Source organism: Camelus ferus, chromosome X (assembly GCF_009834535.1).
Source record: "Camelus ferus isolate YT-003-E chromosome X, BCGSAC_Cfer_1.0, whole genome shotgun sequence".
NCBI lineage: Eukaryota > Metazoa > Chordata > Mammalia > Artiodactyla > Camelidae > Camelus > Camelus ferus.
Genome location: NC_045732.1, coordinates 66,706,888 through 66,733,381, shown reverse-complemented (window position 1 = coordinate 66,733,381; position 26,494 = coordinate 66,706,888). Strand labels below are relative to the sequence as shown.

The 26,494-nt window shown below is 47.4% G+C and overlaps 1 protein-coding gene across 4 annotated transcripts in view; it reads left to right on the top strand.

The window, feature by feature from the left end:
• TMEM164 (transmembrane protein 164) overlaps positions 1-26,494 on the top strand; it is a 111,663-nt gene that overhangs the window by 73,626 nt on the left and 11,543 nt on the right. For all 4 annotated transcript variants that reach the window (XM_032475556.1, XM_032475555.1, XM_032475554.1 and 1 more), the window contains exon 3: positions 4,978-5,056. In XM_032475556.1, the coding sequence (XP_032331447.1) occupies positions 4,978-5,056 (79 nt within the window). The remainder of the gene's footprint in view (positions 1-4,977; positions 5,057-26,494) is intronic.

Here is a 26,494-nt window from a genome sequence, read left to right as displayed (position 1 = left end):
AAGAAGGGGTGGTGATTTAAAATTCATATAAAGATTGTCATATGGGCCAGCTTCCATCCTAGTTGTCCATTGGAATTAGGAACAGGGAAGTTCATTGGTAACCTGAATAAAAGCAATTTAGGGGGAGTGGTGGGTATGAAAATTTGGTTGGAGTGGATGGAAGGAAAATTCAGAAGTGAAGAAATGATGGTTTGTGAGGAGAGACGAAATCATTTGAGGAGGTTTGCTATAAAGGGAGGCAGATATGGGATTAATAGCTGCAGGCGGCAGTGGGATCAAGAGTTTTTATCTCTTTAGATGAAAGATATTGTAGCTTGTTTTCTGATGGGAATGATCCAGTGAAAAAAGGAACAGTTGCTGGTGTGTTCTTGAGTAGGCGAGCGGAGTAGGATCCTGTGCACAAATGGGGACATAGGGGACCAGCTTGAGCCAGCAGCAGGGTGATTCCTGCGTAGCAGCGGCAGAAAAGGCAGCTGTGGGTATGGGAGGTGCAGGGAGGCACAGGTGGGAATTTGTTGAGGTTTTCTTCCGATTGCTCCCTTTCCCCGAAAGAAATAGAAAGTCACAGCACCAGCTGAGAGGGCGGATGGGGGAAAGTTTGAGAAACCCAGGAGAAGCTGTGAAATAGAGGAATAGTCGGAGCGAGAAGAGTGAATGGACTGAGTTGGATTAAGGGCCCACTCACAATTTGCAGTCATGAATTTAAAGGATTAACAGCATAGTCTTATTTTTTTCTCCAGCTGTACTTACTTGCGTGGTAGAGGGGCACGAAGGGAGAGAGTTCGATTTAACAAGGAATATGGTTTTTGGAGACAAGGAGGAAAAAGGGAGAGTGTAAGGAGGGTTGAGACTGTATGGAAGGGAGTGATGGGCAGGCACAGAAATGAGGATGTCAGGTTGGTGAGGGCAGTGATCAAGAGGTGGAGGTCCCAGTGAAGCTGGAGGATTGCTCGGGTTGGGGTATAAGGAGGCGCTGGTGAGTTGGTAGGTGGTGGTTGGCTGGTGGTGGTTGGAGAGTGGGGTGCGTGACGGTTTATGGAAGGGTTGTAGGTGCTGGTAGTGACAGGTGTGACCCTGGAAATAAAGGGCTGAAGTGAGATGGAGGTGAGATCTTGAGGGGAAAGGAGGTCAAGACATTGAGAGACCAGAGTATTGCTAAATGCTGAAGACATAGGAATTTTGACAAAGGTATGTTGGAAAGCAGTGACAGGATCTGTAGTTAAGTGGGACAAAAAGAGTAGTGGGTGGTAGACTGGATGACATGACTTTCGATCAGGGGAGTGGCTAGGAAGGGGGCCAAGAGAATGTTCTGGAGGAGACAGAAGTTTCGAGGCAGCAGTGAAGAGCAGACAGGTCCCCTCTTGGCCCAGTGGAACAAGACGACAAGGGAGGCAAACCACCCACAACTTGAGAGGGCTGTAGGGATAGCAGTGTCCTCAGAGAGGGGACCGGGGTTTTGTCAAAGTAAGAAGGTGAAGAGATGTTTCAGAGAAGAGTTTGAAGATAGAGGGGATTTCGCTAATGATGGTCAGTGGGTTCCAGAGGTTGGAGTTGGAAGGGTTTTCAGCATTGGGATGATTAGAGTTTCTGTACTGGGTGGTGACCTGGGACTCTTGGGCTTCTTAGGGTGACTGGAGTCACCAGGGATGTGGGGCTTACTGGGATCAGTGGTCTCCGTGGCAGAGTGGTGGTGCGGCTGTCAGGGTGGAGGGATGGGAGGAAGGAGGCCTGGGGTCCTGCCCCAGAAGGACCCCGTGCACCTCATGTTTCAGGCCGTCTGACTCCAGAGGCCTGGAGACCTTTACCAGTCTGTTCTTCTGATTCCAAAAAAAGATGTTAACTTGGACGTGAGAAGGAAGTTATGACCTATGTCACTTAAAGCATTTTTTATTGCTTTGGCTTTCAATTGCAGTGATGTAGGACTTTTTGTCTAAAGCCTCGGGAATCCTCCAGCTGAAAAGGAGCCCGGATATGTACATTAGAGTGGAGTTCCAGATGTGAGTTCTGTACGATAGAGATGAGTTAGCCAAGGAGAACTTCTTCAGGGAGTGGGGAAGAACGACATTTTACAGATAGCATTTATAAAATGGGGAAAAGAGGGTGGGGAGACTCCATGAGAAAGTTCTTGGGACTCAGCCCAGATTCAGGGCTCGGTAAAGAAAGCTGCTTTTTTTTTTTTTCCTGCTCTGTTGCTGGATGTCCTTTACCCCCGTATCTCTTCCCTGCCGTTTCTTCTTTAAGATGTTATTTCACATCTCTGTGCCTTACTTTCCGTATCTGTTAAATGGGGATGATCATAGTCCCTGCTTCACAGTAACCTTGCAATCATTAAGTGAGCTAACATACGTGAAAGTATTTAACGTGAAAGTAATGCAGAGCCTGGTGCAGAAGTACTTACTAAATATTCTTTGTTACTAAATGACCACTGGTAGGTTCTTGCTCACATTCAGCTCCCTTCTTCCTGCCACTTGTGTGGGGATTTTTTGTTGTTTTTGTTGCCCCCTTCTCTTGCATCCCCTTCACTTCCTCTCCCTGTTTTCCCACACTTTCTCCTCCCTGGCCCTGGCTGTCAGCGCTGCCCACACCTAGTGGAACACTCTCTGTGACCTACCGAGGTAGGGAACTCTTGGAATAGGCGGCGAGTAAGCCCTCAGAGGAAGGGCACTGCCACGGAGGCAGTCTCCTGGCCACCCCTGCTGAGATCTGTGCCGGAGGTGTCTAGAGCCCCAGCGGGAGCTGGGAGGCCTGTACTGCGGGCCAGGCTTGGTCACTGTGTGGTGCGGGGCCTGGGGCCACGGTGGGGCAGAGCGAGCCGGCTGTTAGGGTGGGGACATGGGAACGGGGAGTGGGGGGCTGATGGTCCCCAGGTGGAAGAGGATTGCTAATCCTGCTGCCCATTACCGCGCCCGTTGTTAGTGCTCCTCGCCACTGCGCATCTCCTTTGCGCAGTGGAGATGCGCAGTGGAGATGGATCCCCACTGCGCATCTCCCAGGCCTCAGGCTTTTGCTGGAGGGAAGGAGCCGGACGTAGGGTAGCGGAGTGTACGGACAAAGGCTGTAAACTGGAGCTGGACTGCCTGAGTTAGAATCTTGGCTCTCATCGGATGAGTCGTGTGCCCTTGGGTAAGTTAATCTAACTTCTCTGTGCCTCAGTTTCTCATCTCTAAAATGGAGTTAATTGGAACAGTTACAGATGAATTAATAGTTAACAAAGTGCTTGGTTCCTGGCACACAGTGAGTACTCTACAAATGTTTGTGATGGTGAAACTTTAAAAATAATGATCCCTATCTTATAACAAAATTATTTGAATGTTACTGGTGCCGCAACTAGGGTGGAGAGGTTAAGTGACTTGCCTGAGGCCACGGGGCTATTAAGTGGCAGAATCAAATCTAGAACAGGGATTTTCACAGACTCCCAAGTCTTTGTTGTGGCCACAATGCTGAACTGCCTCCCTGGACATGCAGATGGGGAGTTTGCTTTCTAGGAGGGCCGGGAGGGAAGGAGAATCAAATGGGCCCTGTGAGCCCACGTAGGTCAATAGCTGCTGGAGTCTGAGGGTTCGGCACAGGTGCTGCTTGGGGACGTGGCTGGGAGCTCAAAGTGACTTGCTGGCGATGCCCGTTGTGAAACCTCGTGACCTCTTTTAGCTATTCCGCAAGGTCTACAGAGACGCTTGGAACCTCATTTCTTTTCCTGGGATTTTACATTTCCTTCTGGGCATAGTCGAGCGTCATCTGGGTCCGTGGGAAATTTCCCTTCTGCGTGGGTTTTTATTTTCAAGAGCCAGAGCCAGTGACTCTGTCCAAGGTCCACAGTCATCCCAGCTCCCATTCTGGGAGCTCTGCCATCTTTTGGTTTCAGCTCTTGGCGCAAGGCAGGCTTGGGCTCCTGGGCCAGGAAGCCCAGAACTGTGTTCTCTCAGGAGCTCACAGGCTTGGTTCTGTGCTCACCCGGTAGGGCACAGGGGGGCAGCTGACCCTTGTCCTGGGTGTCCTTGTCTCTCTGGGCTTCCCCTTGGGGGTGTGTGTGTGTCTGTGTGTGTGTAGGGCTATGTAAGCCCCGGAGGCCAGGCCTCTCGCCAGCAGCTGAAGTTCTTTTCCCGGAACTGAGTTAGCCGTCCAGCTGTTTCCACTCTCCACCCGCTGCTAGGCTACACTGCTATAGCAAGGTCCCCAGGCCAGGTGGAAACTGCCCTGCTCTGGTAATTTCGACCTTCCATTTTTAAGAGAGAGGGGAAACAGGAGTGAATGAGTGGGCGTGTTGGGTGGAAGGGGAGGGGGGCGCTCTTTTTGGCAAGCCCTGCCACGATTGGCCCAGCCGCTTGGTCTTCACCCAAAAGTCGGGCTAACTCTGGACTGAACCCAAGTATCCCGTGGAGAAACTCTTTATTCTTGGATCTAGACCTAACCTAGCAATCAATTTTTTTTTAAATCTGGAAATTGGGACTAATAAATCCTACCGCATATGTTCTTCATGTCAGATGAAAAATAAGCTTTTAAGTCATCCGTCACCTACTCACCAGGAGCAGGAAGTGACATAAGGTGGTGTTTCTTCAAGTATTCTGTAGGATACTAAGTGCTATTTTTTTTTTTACCAAGGCACTGGCTAAATAAGTTTGAGAAACACTAGATAAATAATGTTAAGCAGGTTTCTTACTTGTTGAGACCGCAAAGGTCCTTAATATACCACTAATATACATGGTGAATCTCCAAGGGGATAGACTGTATGTAACATTTCTTAAATTTTTAACCAAACTTTCTGAGTGGAACGTTTTTCAAGTACCATCTCTGCAAAATACTCTTGGGAAGATGCTGGCCTAGGTCCTAAGTATTCCATTCTTTTTGCTCTAATTGTGAAGGGAGTTGGTCGAAGTGCAGGGGGTTGCTAAGGTGGGAGTCCCTGAGAGCAAGGGTGTTCCACTTAGGAATGAATGCTTCCTGCTCTAAAACCCCTCTCTCTCTCCCCTGTCCTTACAGCTCCCCTTTGAATTGGAGATTTACTACATTCAGCATGTTATGCTCTACGTGGTGCCCATCTACCTGTTGTGGAAAGGAGGTAAGGCCAGCAAACCACACCCCTGTGCCACCTGCACACCTCTTGCCGCTCCCTGCTGTTTGGGGGAGCCACAGCCTCTGGGGTGCCTATCAGGATCTTGAGCTGCTGCCTCGCTGCATCCCTGCAGCGGGTTTTATGCCAGACACCAGCCAGCGGGAAAATGGGTATGGACGAGCCCACAAAGAGCCTGGCGGCTTTTCAGGACCATCTTTTGTGCGGGGGAGCTCGGGGCTGCTGATGGCCTGGCCTAGGGCCTAGGCCCTGGGCTCTTCGTCCGTGGTGGGTGGTGGCGTGAGGCTTGAACAGAGCCCCCCACACTCTGTCACTCCCTCCTGCCTGTGCCTTGCCCTGGGCTCTGTGCATTACAGGGTAGAAGAGAAGGGCCTTGTGCTTTTGCTCATTAGATCCATCCTCTCAGAACCAAAGAAGATATTGAAAGGGGCGAGAGTCCAGGAGCTGTGGGATTATGGAATTGAGGAAAGAGGCAGGTGAAAGAACAGAGACCTTCATGTAAAACAGACCATCGAAAATCTTCATTTGGTCACGAGAGAGCGACCACCTTAAATGATCCCCTCCCTCTGTTGTGTAGTAGACAGAAGAGAAGGTGCATTCCTGTCCCTTCTAGGCTAGTTGTGAGAGCCCTGCTTCTCAGTGTTCTTACCTTCCCGAAAGGCCCTAGACCTGGAAGACATACTTTTCTGGTCTTAGCCACCAGCCTCTCTATCTGGGCCGCTGGGATTTTTCTGGAAGACCCACCTCAGCCCAGGCAGCAAGGGTTTCATTTCTTCGCATTAAAAATGACATAAAGCCACATGGACCCCAAACTCAGGAATTCTAGCAAATGTTCAGAACTTCTGGCATGAGGTAGCCTCAAGGACCAGTCAACCCAGGAACATGTTGCTCTCCTGTCTCTCTACCTACAGTCAAGAGATTGGCCCTTGTCCCTGGTTTCTATCAATTAGAACTCTTTCTTGGGACGTGTCTAAATATTCTTTGAGGCTGTTTTTACCCCATGCAGCCACTTGGGGGTCTCACAGCATCAAAGAGCACTTCCTTTTAATTTGCTCTAAACACACTCTTCCCCACTGAGCTTTAAGAGAAGTCAGATGTTCCAAAATCCAGGAGACTTGTGACATCTCTCAGGTCTGTCCCCTGTGGCACAGGAAATAGCTTCCTAATAATTTATGTCTGGGAGATACACTCATTCTGAAGGGAGCCAGGCAGGCGGTTGTCCCAAGACTCCAGACCCCCAGCACCCGTGGTTCCGGTTTCTGAGGTGTGCAATGCAGGTTCCTGACAAATGTGTACGGCTGTTAGTTAAACCTATTTGTGCTCTGAGCCGCCATAAAAATCTGTCAGGTAGATGAGCAAGACTGGTCTGACTTGAAAAATGCCAAGTAACCTTCATCTCCCCCACCTCCTCAAAAAATCCCACCGTCTGGGAAGCTGCACTGTCTAGAAGTGGCCAATTCCAGGCAGCCTTCTCCTGAATCTGTTGCTGCACTGTTGGGAGGAGCTGAGCTAACGAAGTAGGGATTCCAAGTCTTACTTCCAATTTAGTTTTTACTGTTAGTGACTCTCTCCCCTCTCCTCTGGTGCCTGGCCCAGAAAAGAGGCTGTTAATAATAGTAACAGTAATAACAACCACAGGGACTGCCAATGCCTACTTTTTCTTGACTATTTTCTGTGTGCTCGGCATGTTTTATGCACTTTCCCATCACAGCTAACCTGGTGAAAAATCCTCCTTCTAAATGGAGGAAAGAAAAATATCAAGGCTCTGAAATGTTAGGTACCTTGCCCACAGCTTGGATTCAAAACCTGGCCTTGATTCTCTCGCAAGTCAGTGCACTTTTCCGCATACCACACAGTCCTAAAAGACTCCGCCCACCTGTCCTGCTTCAGCCAGTCACTCAGCACGGACAGGCATAACTCATTTCACTGCACTTTGCTTTATCACATTTTTTTAAAACAAATTAAAGGTTTGTGGCAACCCTGCACTGTCAGAAGATGGTTAGCATTTTTTAGCAATGAAGTACTTTCTAATGAAGATATGTACATTGTGTGGTTAGATGTAATGCTATTGCACACTTAATGGACTACAGTATGGTGTAAACACAACTTTGATACGCACTGAGAAACAAAACAATTCATATGACTTGCTTTATTGTGACCATCACTTTATGGCAGCAGTCTGGAACCGAACCCATGATATCTTCGAGGTCTGCCTGGATTTGTTTAGCACCTATTGTGTGCCAAGCATTTGTACTAGGGAATCCAGGCTGAACCAGACAGGCCCAGCCCTTCCGCAGGGAGCCCCTGTGTGAGGGGGAAGACAGACAGGTGTGAGGCATCTGTGAGAGCTTTGATGGCATTTCTGAAGCCTAGCTCACCTTCCCTCCACCATTTCTAGGCGCTTGGGTGGTCTCACCTTCCTTTCTGGGTCTTTGCTGCCACCTGCTGTTCACTTGGGGGAAATGGTGAGCGTTTAGAGAAAACAATCTGGATTTCCTGAGGTTGCTTTCACCTTCAGACCTCCACACAGAGGGGGCGTGGATCTGGAGTAAACATTGGGAAGAATATTCCCTGGAAACCAAAAAAGCTGAGGGTTTTGGGCTTCTCTTCCCTACAAGTCTTGTAATTTTCCAGAAATAACTGGCTCAAGAGTTTTTACACAAGGCCAGATAGCTCTCCTTTAGTACCTACCAGGCCCAGGAGCCTTTTTTCCCTGGAAGGCATGCTTCTGCTTCTCTTGTGGTTTGGGGGTGACCAAGTGGCGCTAAGAGGGAGTCCCATTCCTCCCTCGTTCTGCAGCCCTGGCGCCACCATAGTAAATATGACCCCCCTTGTCCTCACTGCTCTTTTCTCCCTCCAGCCTGGCTCTATTTCTGTTTCCTTTCCTCCCAACTCTGGCTTTGGCCGCCTGGAACTATATTTTTTATAACCACCCCAGCTCTTCACAAAACATGGAGTTCTCCTATCTGTCCCTTGAAACTCCCTCTAATGGGGGCTGCTCTCTCTGCTCAGTCCCATCTGCCCCCGGTTCTCCACAGTCTCTTCTAGACCATTGTTTTGTCTCTAGCTTATGTGAGAGTGCTTTCTCCTTTACTGTCCTCTTTTTTTTCCCATTACCACCACCACCTAACTTCTTGGTCACTGTCCCCACATTCCTTGGTGCCTTTGGCCTGTGGCTCTCTCAGTACTTTCATTGCAACTCCAGCCAGCATCCTGAGAGCCTTCTGGTGAGGACCACTCATCCCACAAGGTCTGGGCTTCTTAACTACAGTGACTTCTGCATTGCCTTCTCTTTAGCCACCTAGACTTCATCTCCTTCCTTTCCCCAAAATGCCTCTATTTGAGATCATAGCCTCTATCTGTCCCTTTCTTTGACCCAGATCTCTCCTCCTTTCAACCTCCTCTTTTTTCCAGTTAGCTTGTACCTTTATGACCAATTATTGGAACTTTTGTGTCCAATGGCTGTGCCCAGTCTTGGCCGACTGGAGGAAATCTCTCAAGTCATTCACATTTGGGCCACTGAAATTCCATGGTCTCTATTCTAATTGTGTTCTCAACACTTGTTTTCTGTCTTTCACCAGCCCCTCCACACATTGCTCTCAGAAGACATGTGCTAAAGCTTTACCGCCTTCCCAAATTTCCTGTCCAGTCTCTTCAAACTTCCTGTCCTCTCCACTCTCAGTAGATGTTTTCCCAATAAGTGCCTGAGAAAATAGAGATTCTCAGGTGGGAATTCCTTCAGCTACTTCTCTCCACTCAATAAGTGTCTCTGCTTGCACCCATCCTTACATTCCTCCCTCCCATCTTGGAGGAAGTGGTGTTCCTCCTGAACATGGCCCTGGTGTGGTTACCTCCCATCCCTTCCACCTCCTCTGGAACCTCATTCCATCAATTTGTCCACTGTTTACCGGGATCTTCAATGATTTCTTCACTACTGGCTTTTCATGGTGTAGAAATCTTCCCTATTCTGAAAAACTTCGTCCAACTCCACACAACTCTGTCTTTCATCTTCCCTTCATAGCTAAGCATCTTAAAAAAAATAGTCCCAACAATATTTCCTAAATTTCACTTCTTTGAACATGATAATTTCTGCCTTATCCATGTAACCACCTGTATTATTATCTATGTAATATTAAATATTGATTTTTTTCCCTAAAATATATTTGTTTTTAAGAGAAGCTTTATAGTCTCCATGAAATCCTGAATTTAGTTCTCTGATTATCTAGTTTAATACACTATACATATATAACTTTTAAATTAAAAATGAAATGTTTATCATTTGAAATCCCCTCATAAATAGGACATAACTTTGATGCTTGTCTGTATCTGATGAGCCCTCTTCTCAAATACCATCCCTTTATCAGGACATTGCTGATATCTACCCGCACTGCCCGCATCTTCACAGAGACAGCCCTTCTAAAGATCGCCAGTAACACCTACGTGACTAAATCTAACGACTGCCTCTCGGGCTTTATCCTGCCCGCGCTCTCTGCTATGTGGGACGCTGTGAACCACTCCTTTTTGGGCTGTTCCACTCTCAGGACTTTCTGTGTCTCCCCCTGTCCTGGCTTGCCCACCTCACTGGCCAGGCCTTCCCAAGTCCCCTGCAGGAGTTCTCCTTCCTCTTTCCTCTGAGATGGTGACTTCCCGAGTTGCGTTCTGGGCTCCCTCTCTGCTCCTCTGGGCTTGGTCTCACGTGCTTCCACACTGCAGCCACCAGTGTGTGTGCTGATTGCTGCCATGTCGCCACCTGCGGCCCAGACTTAGCGGCTTCAGTTTCATATAGTTTACTCAGACATCTCCACCTGAATGTCCTGAGCACACCCCAACCCAGCAGGTCCAGGCGCACTCCTTTTCCCCATCACGCTTGCTTTTTCCTCCTGTGACTTTTGACAGATGGTACCACCCAGTCACCCAGCTAGAACATGGGAATCATCCCCTGCCCCCCGCATCTGTTTCATCCATTCATCTCACACGTAGGTCTGTATCCATTTGGGACGCTGTAATGAAATACCACCAACTGGGTGGCTTATAAACAACAGAAGTGTATTGCTCATGGTTCTGGAGGCTGGAAGTCCAAGAATCACTTGCCAGCATTGTCACCTTTTTGTGATGCCCCTCTTCCTGGTCCACAGCCCACCCCTTCTCGCTGAGCCCTCATGAGCTGGAAGGGATGAAGTTATCCCTCTGGAGTAGCTTTTATAAGATCCCTGCCCCATTCATGTGGGCTCCACCCTTGTGGCCTAAGTACCTCCCAAGGGCCCCGCCTCCCAGTACCTTCGCATTGGGGGTTAGAATGTCACTGTATGAATTCAGGGGACACAAAGATTCAAACCCCAGCAACATGAGTGTCTTCTTTTTGCTGGGCTCTCCACTGGCACTTGGGGTGCCCAGATGAGTGAAAATCAGAGCTCACCCCTCCCCTTAGAATTCCCAGTGTAGTGTAGGCACCAGATGTGAGTTGAATGATCACACAGATGCAGGTGTAATTAGGACTGAGGTGAATCCTCTGAAGGAGAAGAAAATGCTTTTATGAGAGCTTGGAGCCAAACAGGCTGACTTATTTTGGAGGTTCTGGGGAGAGTTCTCTGAGTAAGTGACATTTCAACTGAGATCTGAAGGATGAGTGGGAGTTGACTAGGCAAATGTAGGATTAGGGGAGGTGAACACTTGTAACTGGACAAAATGACATAAGTGCCAGAAGGAGGAGGGGGCGCAGATGACACTGGTGTGAGAGGCAGGCGCGGCTCAGATACGGAGGGCTCTGTGGTCAAGGGTTTGGCCTTTATTCTTAGCTACAGAAAACCAGTGAAAGCTTTAAGAAGGGGCGTACCATCAGCTGGTTTTTCCTATTGGTTCTCTTCTTGTATAATTCATTTATATAGCTCAAAATCTAAGGTACAAAAGCCATTCTGTAAAAGGGAAAACAAAAAAAACACCTGCCCACCCCTTCTGCCATCCACACAGCGCCCCCTACAACTCCACCGTAGCCACCATTTTTGTTTTTTTCCCTATCCTCCCAGAATTTTTTTTTTTTTGGCATATAGAAATACATTTTTAAAATATTTTCTTCCTTCTTAAGACACACATCCCCAAATAGCGCAGCACACAACTGTTTTGTGGTGGTGGCTGTTACTGCTTTGCTTCACACTGTTTCTTAGAGAGCTTTCCAAGTGAGCCCTTAGGAAGCTTCCTCGCTCGTTTTCGCAGCAGCATGTGTTCTGTCTGTCGTGTGGATGAGAAAATACAGTGTACCAAAACAGCAACACTTTGTGTGGCACTAATGGCGCTGCCAGGCTTGTTTCAAGCTCTTCACACACATTCATTCAGCGAATCCCTCCCATGATCTTCTCAGTAGGTGTCACTGTTACCTCCAGTTTACAGACGAGGAAACTGACGCAAGTAGTAAGTGGCCAACCCAGGATTTGAACTCAGTGGTGTGGCTGTTAGGCAAAACATATGGTTACAACTCTGCCGTAATTTATTTATTCTGTCTCCTCTTAGTAGACAGGCCATTTCCAATCTCTTGCTAATATGGATAACACTGCACTGAACGACTTTGAACCTATGCTGTTTTGCCCATGTGCAAGTGTATCTAACGGACAAATCCCCCCAAGTGGAATTGCTGAGTCAAAGAGTATATACGTTTGTAGTTTTGATGGATATTTCCAAACCCATGAAAGTTATACCAATTTAAATGCTCCCTAGCAACGTGGAAGGGTGTCTGTTTCCACATAGCCTCACCAAAACAGTGTATTTCCCACCTTTCCACATTTTTGTCCATCTGGTGGGTAAAAATCATGGTATATGGATTCCGTTTTAATTTGTATTTCTTATTTTGAGTGAGGCTAAGCCTCTTTTTACATGTTGAAATTGGGATTCGGTTTCCTTGTCCTTGAGCTCTGTGCTCATTCTCCTCTTGTTGTTGGTCTTTTCTACAAAATTGAGTGCTATGAGCTCTGTATCGGTATTAGGAGTTAGCCCTTTGTGATGTGAGCTACAGATATTTTCCCCACTTTTTTTTGTCATTTGGTTTTTAACTTGGCTTGTGATTGATTTTTGCCAGGTAGGATGTTTATATTTCTATGTAATTTAAGTCTTTTATTTTATGGCTTCCGAACTGCGAGTCATGGCCAGATAAGCCCTTCCCCACTCCAAGGTCATAAAAAAATAAATCCCATATTTTCTTCTGCTATATTAGTAGGTTGATTTATTTATTTATTTATACATACATACATACCTTTGCGTCTTCTCTCCACTTGGATTTTATCGTGGTATGCAATGTGAGATAAAGGGCCTAACTTTATTTCCGGATGGTTTCTCACTTATCCCAATACTGTTTATCAGATGGTCCGGCACGGTCCGATCTATTCACGGAAAACATCGTGCCGGTGCTGTGTAGAGATCACCGTGTTCTCCTCCTCCTCCCTCCTAGATGGCTCGCAAGTCTATCCCCTTTCCACCATCTGGACGGCAGCAACCTTACTGCCACCATGACAGTTGGCCCTGTGTGGCCTCTCTGCCTCCAGCCTCCCCAACTGCCACTAACAGCCCGTTCCTGCAGCTTCCAAAGTTTTTTCTAAAGCCCAAATTGGGTCATAGCATTTCCTTGTTTGGAAACCTTTAGTGGCTCCCCCTTGTCCCCAGAGCACAGTGCAGAATTCCAGGGTCACAAAAGATCTGTGTCACCTGACCCTACCCTTTTCCCTTCATGCTTCTCCTGTCCTGGTACTCCGCACTCTGGTGATGCCCAAATTCTTAGAGTCCCCTGAGTTTACTGTGCAACTTTCATTCCTCTGTGCCCTTGAAAATGCCATGACTTCTGCCAGCAATGCCCATCTCTAGCTTGTGGGCCTGGAAAGCAGTCCTTCTTCAAAACTCACCTCAGCAGCCACCTCCAGGCAGCCCTCTGTAAGTACTCTGTTGCTGAACTTCTTACGTGTCTGTTTACATGCCTGTCTCAAGAACAGGAGGTTTTCTTCTGTTCTTGATGTTCTGGGGCTGAATGAATGAGTGCCTGTATATACACACGCTGCACATTTCACATACCCTATTCTGGATCTTACAGAGTAACATTTATTGTGCACTTTCCATGAACTAGGCACTGGTACGAGTTTTACAAGATGATCTTGATCTCATTGAATCCTCACAAAGTTCAGTAGATTTATAGGACCCATGACCTCAGATGAGGAAAAAAAACACGTCTTCACCTGCATTAACTCCAACTGAAATACAGCATTTCCTTTCGTTCAGAATCACAGGCAGCAACCTACAATTGCATTAGCGGTATTGCTGTGTTGTTGTTCATGTAAATCACAGATATTTTCTTCTCATTACAGCTGTTGCACATACCTTGAAAAATCACTTTCACTTCATCATTACCTCAAAATTTAACATTTATTTTTAAAAATATTTTTAAAAAATATATTTTGACATTATTTTCTTCCTTTATAACCCCATAGCTTTTATTTTATATGCTTAAAAGATGTATTCTAAGAGGGGGACCCAAACTGCCCAAAGGATCACTGGCACCAAAAAGGTTAGGCACCTGCACTAGAGTTGAAACTGGCATTGAAAACTTAGGCAGGCAGGCAGGCATCATCATGACCACGCTACATGTAGTTGCTGGGTTCAGATAGACTGTGGGTTCAAATCAAGTGCCTTTGCCTGTCTGAATCTGATTTCTCATTTGTAAAATGAGAAGAGGATTAATTCCTGCCTCATAGGGTGTCGTGAGGAGTCAGTGAGCTCATATATGTAAAGTACATCGAACGGTGCCTGACGCATGGCAAATGCTGTGTTCTGTTTTCTATTACTGTTGTTTTTATTATGATTATTCACCACTGTCATACTGCCTCTTGTTAATTTCACATCTGTCTTACAGCCAGCTCGTGGGCTTCTGAGGTCAGGGTTGTGCCTTGCGGAATTCCGAAGCCTCAGTCTTACACATACAGAGTGCATGTTTGTCACTGGATTTAACATGGCTGGCATCCCTCCTTTTAGATGCCCATTTCTCCTTTGAGCTTCATGACACCCCTGTTTCCTGGTTCTCCTCCTCTGGCTGTTTCCTTGGGCTCCTTTGCCCTGCCTGCTCCAGACACCCAGGCATTCCCCAACTATAAATCTAACTGCAGGCTTGAGAAACACCACAGGTATTCAAAGGAAACATCTACAGTCGGACTCCTCAGTTCTGTTCTCCTTCCAATCTGCTCTTCTTCCTCTATTTCCTGTCTTAGTGACTCCACCATCCATCCCGTGCCAAAGCCCAAAACCCAGGCATCTTCCCAGGTCCCTGCCTCGGTTTCATCCCCTATACCAGTCAGTTCAGAAGTTCTGAAGATACAAATTCTCAAAATGTTTGCAGACTTGTTCTTTTTTTTTCTGTTCTCTCTACCTTTAAAAAAATTTTTTATTTACTAATTTTTTTTGTGGGAAGAGGTAATTAGGTCTGTTTATTTATATATTTTTAGAGGAGGTACCAGGGATTGAACCCAGGACCTCATGCATGCTAAGCGTGTGCTCTACCACTTGAGCTACACCCCACCCCTGCAGATTTGGTCTTTCCTCTCTATCCCCACATCCCTGTCGTAGTCCAGGTTCTCAGCCTCCATTCCTGGGACTTTGTTTCTTCTTTCATCTCTGTTCCCTGATTGCCCCTACTTCCCACCCAGGCTGTCCCTCCATCCAGTCTCTAGAATACCATTAAAGAAAGAGCAAATCTGATCAGAATTTGCTCCACTGCTTAAAAAACCCATATGGGATGAAGACTAAACTCCTTTACGCGGCATTCAAGACCGTTCACAGTCTGACCCTTGCCTATCTCTTTGACCTCATTTCCCATTACTTAGACTTAGACTTCAACTCCCATTACTTTACCTTCTAAGACCCACCTGGTCCCCACGCCCCACCCCAACCCAATCCACACACACCAGCTTCTCTACCTGGACCTGACAAACCCCGTGTCCTCTTTTACAAGTTAGCTCAAAGGTGCTCCCTCCTGTCTGAATCTGTGTCTGACTTCCCTAGGCAGCCTAAGGCACATTTTCTTGAATGTTCCTCACACTTTTTATATGCCATATTTAATTGCTTATCTGTGTTTCGCCACTAGGTGGCAGTCTCGTCTTTTCATCTTTTCAGGAGATGAGGATGTATAATTAAGATCATGTTTTATTTTAGTTTAAATAAATAATAAATGATAAAGTTGATAGAGCTTATTACATTTAAGATGCTGTAAGAGTGAGGGAGAGGCCCCAGGATTTTGAGCTGGGTGGCTGTGGGAGGATAGGGTGCCACTAACAGAGATGAGGCACAGAAGAAAGAAACATGTTTCAGGCAGGAAAATGATTCTGCTTGAGTTTGAGGCACTTCTAGGCTATCCAAATTGAGATGTTCAGAAAGCAGTTGGATGGAATATTCTGGAGCTGTTTGGAGGATTCTGGGCTAGAAACTGACTTCGGTATCACTGGTATAAAAGTAGTGGATATAAACATGGGGAGTGGATGAGATGGTCGAGGGTAACTGTGCAGGTGGGGAAGAAACAAAACTTAGAAAAAAGCCTGGGGGGACTTGAACCTTTGTAAAGTAGATGGAGGAAGAAAAGTGTAAGGAGATTGCAGGAATGGTCAGAGCAACAGGAGACATGGCTGGTTGTCCTGGAAGCTCAGGCAATAGAAACTGTTATCAAAGGACTGGCAATCAAGAGTGACACATTTTCAGAGAGTTCCAAGAAAGTGCAACCATTGGAGAATTGGGGAGGAAGAAGTTAAGGGCTGTAAGATAGGAGGGGTAAAGGGCCTTGCAGAGCCAGGGGAGGGGTTTCTCTCTCCTGCTTTCCCCTCCTCTCCTCCCCTCTCCGTCCTAGGCGGGGCATGCTCAGCTCAGGTGCTGGGGGAACATTGAAGGTGCTGGGAGAAAGGGGAGCAGGTGACTCACGAGGTGGTGACAACCCCTGAGAATGAAAGGGGTTGGTGGCAGGCTGAGGATGGTAATGAGAAGAGGAGGAAGTGCTGCGTGAGATGAGAGAAGGAGAAAAGTCCAGACTGTTTCAGTGCCATCCAATGGGATATGCTCTGGGGAGAGAGTCTATATGCGCTCTGTCCACGTGGCTCCTGAGCAGATGACGTGTGGCCAGTGCGGCTGGAGGACCAGGCTGAGGGAATTTCAGATTTGATTCACAGTGAATGAACTTGAATTGCAATTGAAATAGCTGCAGGGCTTTAGTAGCTACTCTGTTGGACACTCTTTCTTCAACCTTCTGGTTGGTGACTAGCACTGAGGGGACCCTCCTGAAACAGATTTCCTTGCATTTTTCCAGTACTCTTCTGTCGGGGGACCCCGTTTTCTCCAGGAGCACTCAGCAGCCTGAGTGGAGGAGCAGAACATCTGGCTTGAGGGATCCATCCAAGGTTAGGGCTTTGTAAGTAGGTTCAGTGGTGTTGAAGATCCAGAAAGCAAGGGATATTCAGAGTTCAGGACAGAGTTTTGGTCATCACGTGTCACTCACCCCTTCCTGCTTTCAGGTTTCTGACCAAGGTCAGGTCACCCAGGGAACAATAGGAGTGGGAAACTGTGGCGCTTTCATATTTGCTGACCAGGCACCAAGGGCCTCTGATACGGGTGGGGCTGCCCTCTAGCTTGCAGCTTTGGTCTTGACACCTAGGTGAGCTTCCTGAGCCAGTCCCTGAGAACCTAAGGTGGCCAGATCTGTAGAGCGGGCCTGAACTTACTTTCCACCCAGTCAAAGGGACTGAGAAGCTAGCAGAGAGAGGAAGGTGAACAGGCCTGGCTGCCCAAAGAGGCAGGTTGTTCTGAGACGTGCACAATGAAAAGAGCGTGCTGCCCGCTGTGAAGCTAGACTGCCTGGTTTCAGATCTTGGTTCTGGTGCTTTGTGGCTGTGTGACCTTGGCTAAGTTCCTTAACTTCTCTGGGCTTCAGTCTACTCAATTGTAATATAAGAATACAGTTGACTCTTGAACATCACAGAGGTTAGGGGTGATGACCCTGTCAAAAATCTGTGTATAACTTTGACTCCTCCAAACTTAACTACTAATAGCCTACTGTTGACTGGCACCTTACCGACAACATAAACAGTCGATTAACACGTTTGTATGTAATATGTATATGTATCATATAGTGTATTCTTACAATAAAGTAAACTAGAGGAAAAGATTATTAAGAAAATCATCAAGGAAGAGAAAATACATTTGCAGAGCATATATATATATTTATTGAAGAAAAAATCACGTTTAAGCGGATCCGCAGAGTTCAAACCCATGTTGTTTAAGGGTCAACTGTTCTTCCTCAGAGAGTTGTAATGAGCACTAATTATGTATGTACGTTAATGTATTCAAAGCAGTGGGGACGGGAGAGGTGAAGGGTGCCCTCAGCCCACCAGGGAGTTGCCGGCCATAGTACAAGAGTTCAGGTGATGGGTCATGGGGCCCAAGCTGGTGTGGAGGGAGGCTCAGCTTGGAGAGAGCTGATGAACAAGGAGGAAATCCATAAGGGGAGGAAAGGGCCACCAGAAGGCTCAGCGGTCACAAGGAAGTCCGTGGGCAGGTGCATGGTAGAAATGAGGATATGAGAGCTGAAACTCTGGGAGGTTGTGGTCAGAGGATACTGCCTGAGGCGGGGCAGTTGGCAGTGCTGACCAAAGCTGGTTGTGGGGAACAGGGTGGAGTAGAGGTGCAGGTGGGCAGCGTTGAGGAAGTTCAAGAGGCTGTGAGGTTAGGATGTTGAAAATGGCACCTGCGTGGCTGTTGAAATCACCCAAAATGCTGGCAGCCAAAGGCCTAGTGTGGGAACGGAAGGCTGTGAACCGAGGGAGACTGACCTGGGATGAATCTGATCGTGACCTGGAGGACAGCAGGTAACAGTGATGAGGAAGAGGGGCTGAAGCTTGAAAGGAGGAGAAAAGAAAAGAGTAAACATCTAGAAGCAATAATGGGGGACTAGAGGAATCTCCAACCCCCCTTGTACCCCCCCCCAAAAAAAAGCTTGCTGTGAGACTAGAGGGATCAGAAAGAACAGCCTCTGTTCAGAGCAGCCAAAGGGAGAAGCAGTGTCCTCAGAGGAGAGCCGAGTCTCCTTAGGGTGAGGAGGTGGAAGGGTCATTCTGTGTAGGGGCAGCAGGTCTAGGCGCATTTGTTGGTGGGGCCTCCATCGTGGGTTTCCATGCGTTGGACAGAAGCCAGCTTGAGGACCTGAAGGGCTGGTGGCGCAAATCCCCCTCTCCGGAAATTCCCGTTTCTCTTTTCCCAGGTTTTGTTTTGTTTTGTGTGTTTTTTTGGTTGGTTCATTGTGGCCATTTTTATTTAAGCAGGGTTTCTTAACCTGGGGTCCGCAACTAGGAACTAAAGGGCCCATTAACTGGGATGAGAAAAATAATCACATCTTTGTTTTCACTAACCTCCAGCAGAAACGCAGCACATGAATGTAGGTATTAGCCATACCGGCAGCTTTGTTGTCAATAGCAATCGCAGATGGCTTCCTATCACGTTACAGTCATTGCAGACAGCTTGGAACACTGTTTATGATCATCACTGCTTTGAAATGATGGTGGTTGCTAGATCTTATTATTAAACACATTAGTAGAGAAACACATAAATACTACGTTACAAATCTGTTTAAACATTTTGATAACCGTGTGTTATTGTCATTGCCTTCTTTTGTAACCCTTTGCCTTTAATTTTATGGGTTTAAAACATTTGTTCCGAGAAGGGATTCATCAGTGTTGTGTTTCCAGAGGGGTCCCTGCCTAGTGTGAGGAAGGTAAGAAGTCCTTCCTCCAACCTGCTTGCAAATCCATTTCTGTCTCACTAGAGGGCGCTCTGGTTTCAGACTTGGGGAACAGTGGACTCAGGCTTGCCATGGGGTGAGCAGGTTGTTGTTGAAGTGCAGACAAATCATATGTCCTTCGGGGACATTTCAGGGAACTGGGGGATAAGAACCCCAATGTTGTTTGACCTGGGCAAGCCACTTCTCTTGAGTGGGCTGTAAGCTTCTCTCCTGGGGGATGAAGTTTGGGATACAGCCCCTGTGCTAGGTTGGTTCTAGGACAGTTAAAGCAAGAGCACTTTGTTCCATGAAGGCTTGAAAGCTGTCTTCAATACCGACCTCAGTTCCAGGTTGTGCCACCTGTTTCTCCCCCAACTCAGGCTAGCGCATTGCCCCTCCTGTCTAACTAGCATTAGGATGCCAAGAAAGTTCTTTCACTGGTTTCCCAGTTCTACTTTGCTCGTCAGGCGAGGGGCAGGGTAAAGGAGAGGTAGATTCTGAAGGCTCCTGAGGGGTGAGTGGGTGCAGGAAGAGCTGGAGAATTTGAAAAATTGGCTCAGGGCTGAAACTTGTGCGGGAGGGTGGGTATGTGAGTTTCTGAAGACCGTGAGGTTTTCCGAGCTGAAGAGGAAGTATTTGGGGCTCAGGAGTGATTTGTGGAGAGGGGATTAAATCAGGCATTTCCTGCCTCAGTTTTATCAGCTTTCAGCAGACACTGCTCCTCACACCTGGCCAGACTGGGGCCCCTCTACTGGTAGCTTTCCCCAGACCTTTTGGTACCTCTTCCAGGACGCCCCCTAGGGCTGAAGGACCTAGCCTCAGAAACACCTGAGGAGGGGTGGGTGGGTAACAGCTCAGTGGTAGAGCGCTTGCTTAGCATGCATAAGGTCCTGGGTTCAATCCCTGGAACCAACTTTTTTTTTTTTTTAAATGGTTGATTAGAATCACCTGAGGTTCTTGTTACTAAGATGGAAATTCCAGAGCCCACCCAGATCTCCTGGATTCGAGTCTCTGAGCAGGGCCCAGATATCGGCATTTTCCATGGGTTTTCTAGGACAGGGTTTCTCAGCGTGTGGACCCTGGACTGGCAGTAGCAGCCTAACAGGCAACCTGTTAGAAATGCAAATTCTCAGATCCCCGAGTCCAGGCCCTTCCCCAGACCTACTGAATCAGAAACTCTGGGATGGGGCCCAGCAAGCTGCCTCTTAACAAGCCCTCCAGGGGATTGTGATACAGACTGAAGGTTCAGGCTCATTGCCTCAAATGATCTAAGAGCTGGCTCCCCCTTGCTGAAAGCCCCACAGAGACCCAGCAAATACTAACTGCATAACGTGTGAGGCACAGTGGGGGTTATGCTTCAGTAGCACTTTTCTCTAGAGTATCTCCGGGTTCCTTTAGCTTTTCTGATCCTACAGTGCTTCTGCCGAGTAGAGTAGGCTAGTAATTCCCTGGCAGTAGGACTCTGACGCTTAGAGGGGTTTTGATCCATGTAAGTGGTCACAGAGCAACTTGGGACGAGTAGAGGCCGGGACTTGGGTCTTTGGACTCCAGTGCTTGTTCTGCTAGGCCAGGTCTGCCTGCTGGATTTGAGAGTGAAGCCTGGACTGAGTGGGCTCTCCAGCCCCTCAGGATAGAAGGTCAACAAGGTGGACCTTCCATGTGGGCACACAACTCAGGACAGCCTCCACTTCCTTGTCTATGAAACAGCTTAGGGGTACAGCTCATTTGATCCAGTGCCTGGACGAAGGGAAAGCTGACTTGGGTCTGCTGCACTCAGTGGCCAAGAATGGGAATCACACATCCACGATTATCTTGAGGTTGCACCACGCAGAGATCTATCTGCTGGGTAACTAAGGCTAGCAGATGCTAGAAATGAAGGTGTCTCATTTAGAGGGCACCCAAGATTAGATGGCATTGTCGGAAACTTAGACTTGTCATACTCTTCTCTGTCCCCAAACCTACACCTTCACAGATGTTCCCTATCCTGTGGGGTGGTACCAACACTCACTCATGACCCAGGCCAGAAATCTGAAGATAACCAATGGCCCTTGACTCTTTTTCCCCTCATCCAGTCAGTGACCAGATCCTGTCAGTAGGACCTCCTGATCATTTTTCAAGCTCGTTCATACTCCTATTTTCTTTAGTTCAGATCGGATTATCCCTGACTTGCTCTATTTCAACAGCCTCAACACTGGTCTCCCTACCTCTAGTCTCGCCCTATTTTGATCAGCAGCCCGATGGCGAGCTCTGTCCCTTGCTAAGTACAGCATGGTCTGAGGACTGGCAGCACCTGGGAGCTAGTTAGAAATGCAGGCTCTCTGGCTTCCACCCCAGACCTCCTGCCTCAGAACCCACCCATCATCTCAGGTGATTTCGTAAAGTCCAAAATAATCTAATGTAGCAAACAGAATTCTTAAAGAGCTGGCCCTCATCTGTTTATCCCCCTTTCCCACTTGATAGTCCATTGATAGTGAACTGTGTAAAGTTCTCAAACATACTAAGCTGCTCACTTCATTCTTTCAGCAAGCATTTATTGAACCCCTTGCTTTGTGTCGGGCACTTACTGGGGATAAAGCAGGCAGTCAAGTGGATACAGGTTCTTGCTTTTGTAGGAAGAGACAGTGAAGACATTCGTAGAATATATAGTTAGTCAGATGATGTTCAGTGTATAGAGGGAGGGATAAAGCAGGGTAGGGGCTACAGCACTGCTGAATGAGTGGAGAGAGAGTAAAGGAAGGCCTCACTGGGAGGGTGACATTTGAGCAAAGGCTTGCAGGCTTCTGAATATCTGGGGGAAGAATATGCCAAGCAGAAGAAATAACAAGTGTAAAGGCCCTGAGACAGGAGGGTTTCTAGAATATTCCAGCAACAGCAAGTAGGTCAGCATGTCTAGAGCTATGTGAAGGAAGGGGAAAGTGGTAGGAGATGAGGTCAGAGGGGTGGTGTAGGTGAGGGGCAGATCATATATAGGGCTGCATAGATCATTGTAAGGGTTTGACATTTTCTTAGGGAGGTGGGAGGCCATTGGAGGGTTTTGAGCAGAAAACTCACATGATCTGAGTTAATTTTTCAAGGGATCACCCACCCAGTTGCTATGCTGAAATTAGACTGTAGGGGATAGAAGTAGAGAGACCTATAAGTGATGTTTGTAATAAAAGAGGAAGGAGATCCTAGTGACTTGGCCTACGTTACTAGCTGTAGAGGCAGAGGAAAGTCATTGGATTCTGGATATATGCTGAGGGTACAGCCAACAGGATTTGCTGATGGGTCAGATGTGGGATGTGGGATGTGGGGTGGGGGCAGAGGATGGTCAAGGGTGACTCTAAGGTTTTTGGCCTGAGTAACTTAAATGAATTACCATTTATTGAGATAAGGAAAACTAAGAGAAGGGGTTTTGTGCTTGTTTATTGCTTTTTTGGAGGGTTGGGGGAGGAAGTGCTCTTTTAGTTATCTGTTGTTATGTAACAAACATCCCCAGAACTTAGTAGTTTAAAATGATGACTTATTTTTCACAGTTGTGTAGGTTAACTGGGTCATTTTTCATTGTGGACTGAATATTTGTGTCCTCCCCTCAAATTCACATGTTGAAGTCCTACCCCCTAGTGTGATGATGTTTGGAGGTGGGTCCTTTGGGAGGTAATTAGGGTTGGATGGGGGTGGGACCTTCATGAATGGGATTAGTGCCCTTATACAAAGAGGCCAGAGAGTTCCCTAGAGAACATATGAGAACACAGCAAAAAGATGGCTGTCTATGAACAAGGAAGTGGGTTCTCACCAGATACCAAGTCTGCTGGTGCTTGATCGTGGACTTTACAGCCTCCAGTACTGTGAGAAATAATTTTCTGTTGTTTAATCTTATGGTATTTTGTTACAGCTGCCCAAGCTGACTAAGACATTTTTCTACTGGTCCTGCCTGGGTTCAACTGGGACAGCTGGGCTGGCTGGGCCTCTGTTCATAAGGCCTTTCATGGCATGGTAGGGGGTCTCAGAGCAGCATTCCAAGAGGCCGAGTCCCACTGCATGAGAGCTTATCAAACCTCTCCATCTTTTTGATGAAGTCCCATTGACCAAAGCAAGTTGCATGGCTGAGCCAGATGGGCCACATGGCCAAATCAGGGTGGGAGAAGAAGACATAAGGGTATGGATCCTGGGAGGGTATGATTCACTGGGAGCCAGTACTATAACGATCTACCATAGGAGCCACCATCAAAAGCTGGGTTTAAGAATAAGATGTCCGCTAAGATATCCAAGTGCAGATGTTGAGTAGATTGTGAGCTATGTGAGCCTGGAGTTCAAGACAGAGGTCCAGGCTGAGACAGAAATGTTGGAGTCATCAGCTGGTAGATTGTGTTAAAACCATGAGATTGGTTGAAGTCAACTAGGGAATCGAAGTATATAGAGAAGAGTTCTGCAGCCTGGTCCTCTCCATCATTTAGAGATCAAGGAGATGAGAAATCAGTAAAGGAGACTGAGAAGAAGCAGGCTATGAGGTAGAAGGAGGACTGAGAGAGCAGCATTCCAGAAGCCAAGTGAAGAATGTTTCAAGAAAGAAAGTGTAAATGCCATGATGAGGCCTGAGAATTGGCCATTGGATTGAGCAATGAAAAGGTGATCTGTGACCTTGATAGGGACTCTTGGTGGAGTGAGGGGTTGGGAGGTAGGAGCAGAAGCCTGATTAGAGCGGTTTAAGAGAAACTAGGAAGAGAGGAATTGTCGACTGGGAAGTACAGATGAGTGCTGTCCCATAAACCTACATTGGCCACATGTAATTTCAAATGTTCTAGTACTAAAACAATGTAAAAGAAAACAGGTGAGGATTTTCAATCATGTATCTTACATGTTATTTAACCCACTATATTCAAAATGTTATCATTCCAATATAAAATTATTACCAGGATATTTTATAACCTTTGAAATCCAGTGTGTATTTTATCCTAATTGTGCATCTCAATTCAAACTAGCCACATCTCAAGTGTTCAATAGCCACATATGACCAGTAGCTACCATATAAACAATTCTTTCAAGGAGTCCTTTGGTAAAGATGAGCTCAGGAATGAGGTGGTTGCAGTGGGGGAAGTGAGGTCAAGTATGCGTTTGTTTTTGAATGGGAGCTGTTAGAGGATGTTTATATGCTAATGGGAACAATCCAGTAGAGAAGCAGAAATTGTTGATGGAGGGGAAAGAGGAGACAGTTGCTGGAGTGATACTGAATAGATGAGAGGGGATGGGATTTGGATCTGAAAGGGAAGGGCTGCCTCTGCTGGGGTCCTGGGCAGCTCAGCCATGGTAACAGGGTGAAGGCCGAGCATGGTGGGCACTGCTGCAGAGAAGCAGTCAGATGTGATCAGGAGAGCTTCTGGAAGTTTTTGTCTGGTTCCTTTTTTTCTCAGTGAAATAGGAATCGAGGTCATCCATCTCAGAGTGAGGCTGGGATAGAAGTATTGAAGATCTGAGAAGAGAGGAGAAAATATTAAATTGTGGCCTGAAAGAGTGAAGGGACCTGGGAAATGCAGTATAGGATTGCCTCGCACCAGGAAAAACGCACCTGAGGTTTGCCATCATGAGTCTGAAGTGAGAACAGGCAGCACTGTTGTCCTCCCGCCACGTTCAGCTGTGTGGGTGCCAGCGAGGTGGGGGAGGGCGTTAGGAGTTGACCAGAGCAGGGGTTTTCCCAGATGAGTATGACAGTGGGAGGGGCCCTGAAATCAAAGGTGGATGCCAGGGACGATGAGAGTGATGGGCCATGGAGTTTAAGGAGGGAAGTGGGAGCTGTGAGGGACAGCAAAAAAGACGGTAGAACCGATGGATCACAGATTGTATTGGGGTCAAAAAAGTGCTGGGGTCAGGGTTAGAGGGGGTGAGCTGGAGAGAGAGAAGCTGGACTTCATGAGAGGCTGCAGGTACTCATAAGTAGATCTCAGGCAAGACCATGAGAATGAGTGGCCGAGGCGAGATGGGGACAAGATCACTGAGGAAAGGAGGCCAGGGAACTGAGAGTCCAGGGTGCTGGAGGCTTCACTGTAGACATATGTTGAAATTAGAGAGAGAGATGACAGGAGTGGTTTTGGAGAGGAGGGTACTGACCTAGGTACTCATAACCTCAAGGAATATTAAGGGCCGTGACCCATATGTCTGAAGAAAGTTGTAAAGGGAAAGTCTAGCGGGTGGGACAGTGTGGTGGTCGTAGGGTTTTAAGGAGAAAGGAAGGCCAGTGGTCTGGAAAGAGCAAAGCAAAGAAAGAAGTTACCTACTCTATCTGCACGGGCCAAAGGAGAAAAACCAGTGACTGGAGGGCTAGAGATGAAGGAGGCTCCCTGTGGGGAGACGTAGGTCGGGTAAGAGCAAAAGGATGGCGAGGACATTCACAGAAGTGACTGAAATATTGGGAATTTGGCTCATGATTTCTGTGACTTTCTAAATCCTGTTCCCTTTTCCTGGAATTCCCTTTCTTGCCTTGTGCACCTGGGAAGCTTTTCCTCATCTTTTACATCCAGCTCCTGCATCACTACTTTCCTGAAACTGCCATAGCCACGACGACCAGTGACTAGTGTGTTGCCAAACCCAGTGGAAGTGTTTGCGTCTATGGAGAAGTGTGTTCCCAGTGGAATTTTCTGTGATGATGGGATGTTCTGTCTCAGCACTGTCTAGTATGATAGCCACTAGACACATGTGGTTATCCAGCACTCGAAATGTGACTTGTGCTACTGAGGAGCCACATTTCTAATTGTATTTCATTTTAATTTCGTTTAAATGTAAATTGCCATGTGTGGCTCATGGCAGTCTTTCATCTTGCATTCAGTCCTGTCTGCTCGTGGGTCACCTCTCTCCTGGCAACTGCTGTTTTCCAGGACCTGTCACTGGTCATTTAATCTCATTCTGTGGGCCCTTCCTTGTCGATCTTATCCAGACCCCAAGCTCTGTTTCTGGGACATCTCTCTCTCCTGAACGCTAGACCTGAACATCCCCAGCAGATCGGAGAAGTCCGCCCAGGCATTCAGTGTCAGCGTGCCCCTAACTTGAAGTCCTCTCTCCCTTGACTCAACTCGTCTCAGTTACTGAAGTCGTAGACCTGGCTGGGAGTCCCCCTTGATGCCTGCTTCATGTCAGATGAATTGCCAAGTCATCGATCTCTGCAGCAGCATCTGAATTGGTCTTCAGCCTTGTCCTTCTCCCATCCACCATCCACACCACCACCAAAGCAGCCCAGCTAGCTGAAACATATATCCGACCTTGCACTCTCCTGTTTCAAACCTCTCAAAGGCTTCTCGCTCTGTATCAGCTAAAGGCCGAGTTCCAGGCACGGCAGACAAGGCTCTTCATGACCTGACCCCACCTGCCTGTCTCTCTGGCTTCCTCTCTTGACACATGTCCCCTCCCACTTGATGCTCCAGTAGCACAGACCTGCTTGGGATTACATGCAAATGGCATGCTGTTTCATGCCTCCACACCTCTTCTTAGACTGTACTGCCCAGCACATCCTTTCCTACCTTTAAGCTCCTTCCCCATCTCCTCCCTTTTCATCAAACCTCATCCCAGGTGTCATCTTCTCCAGCTTCCCTTCCTTGGCATCCCCATGACTTAGCGTGCTTCCCTTATTCCATCATCTCATTGCTCACGTGTCAGCTACAGGGGACTTCTGAAGGGCAGGG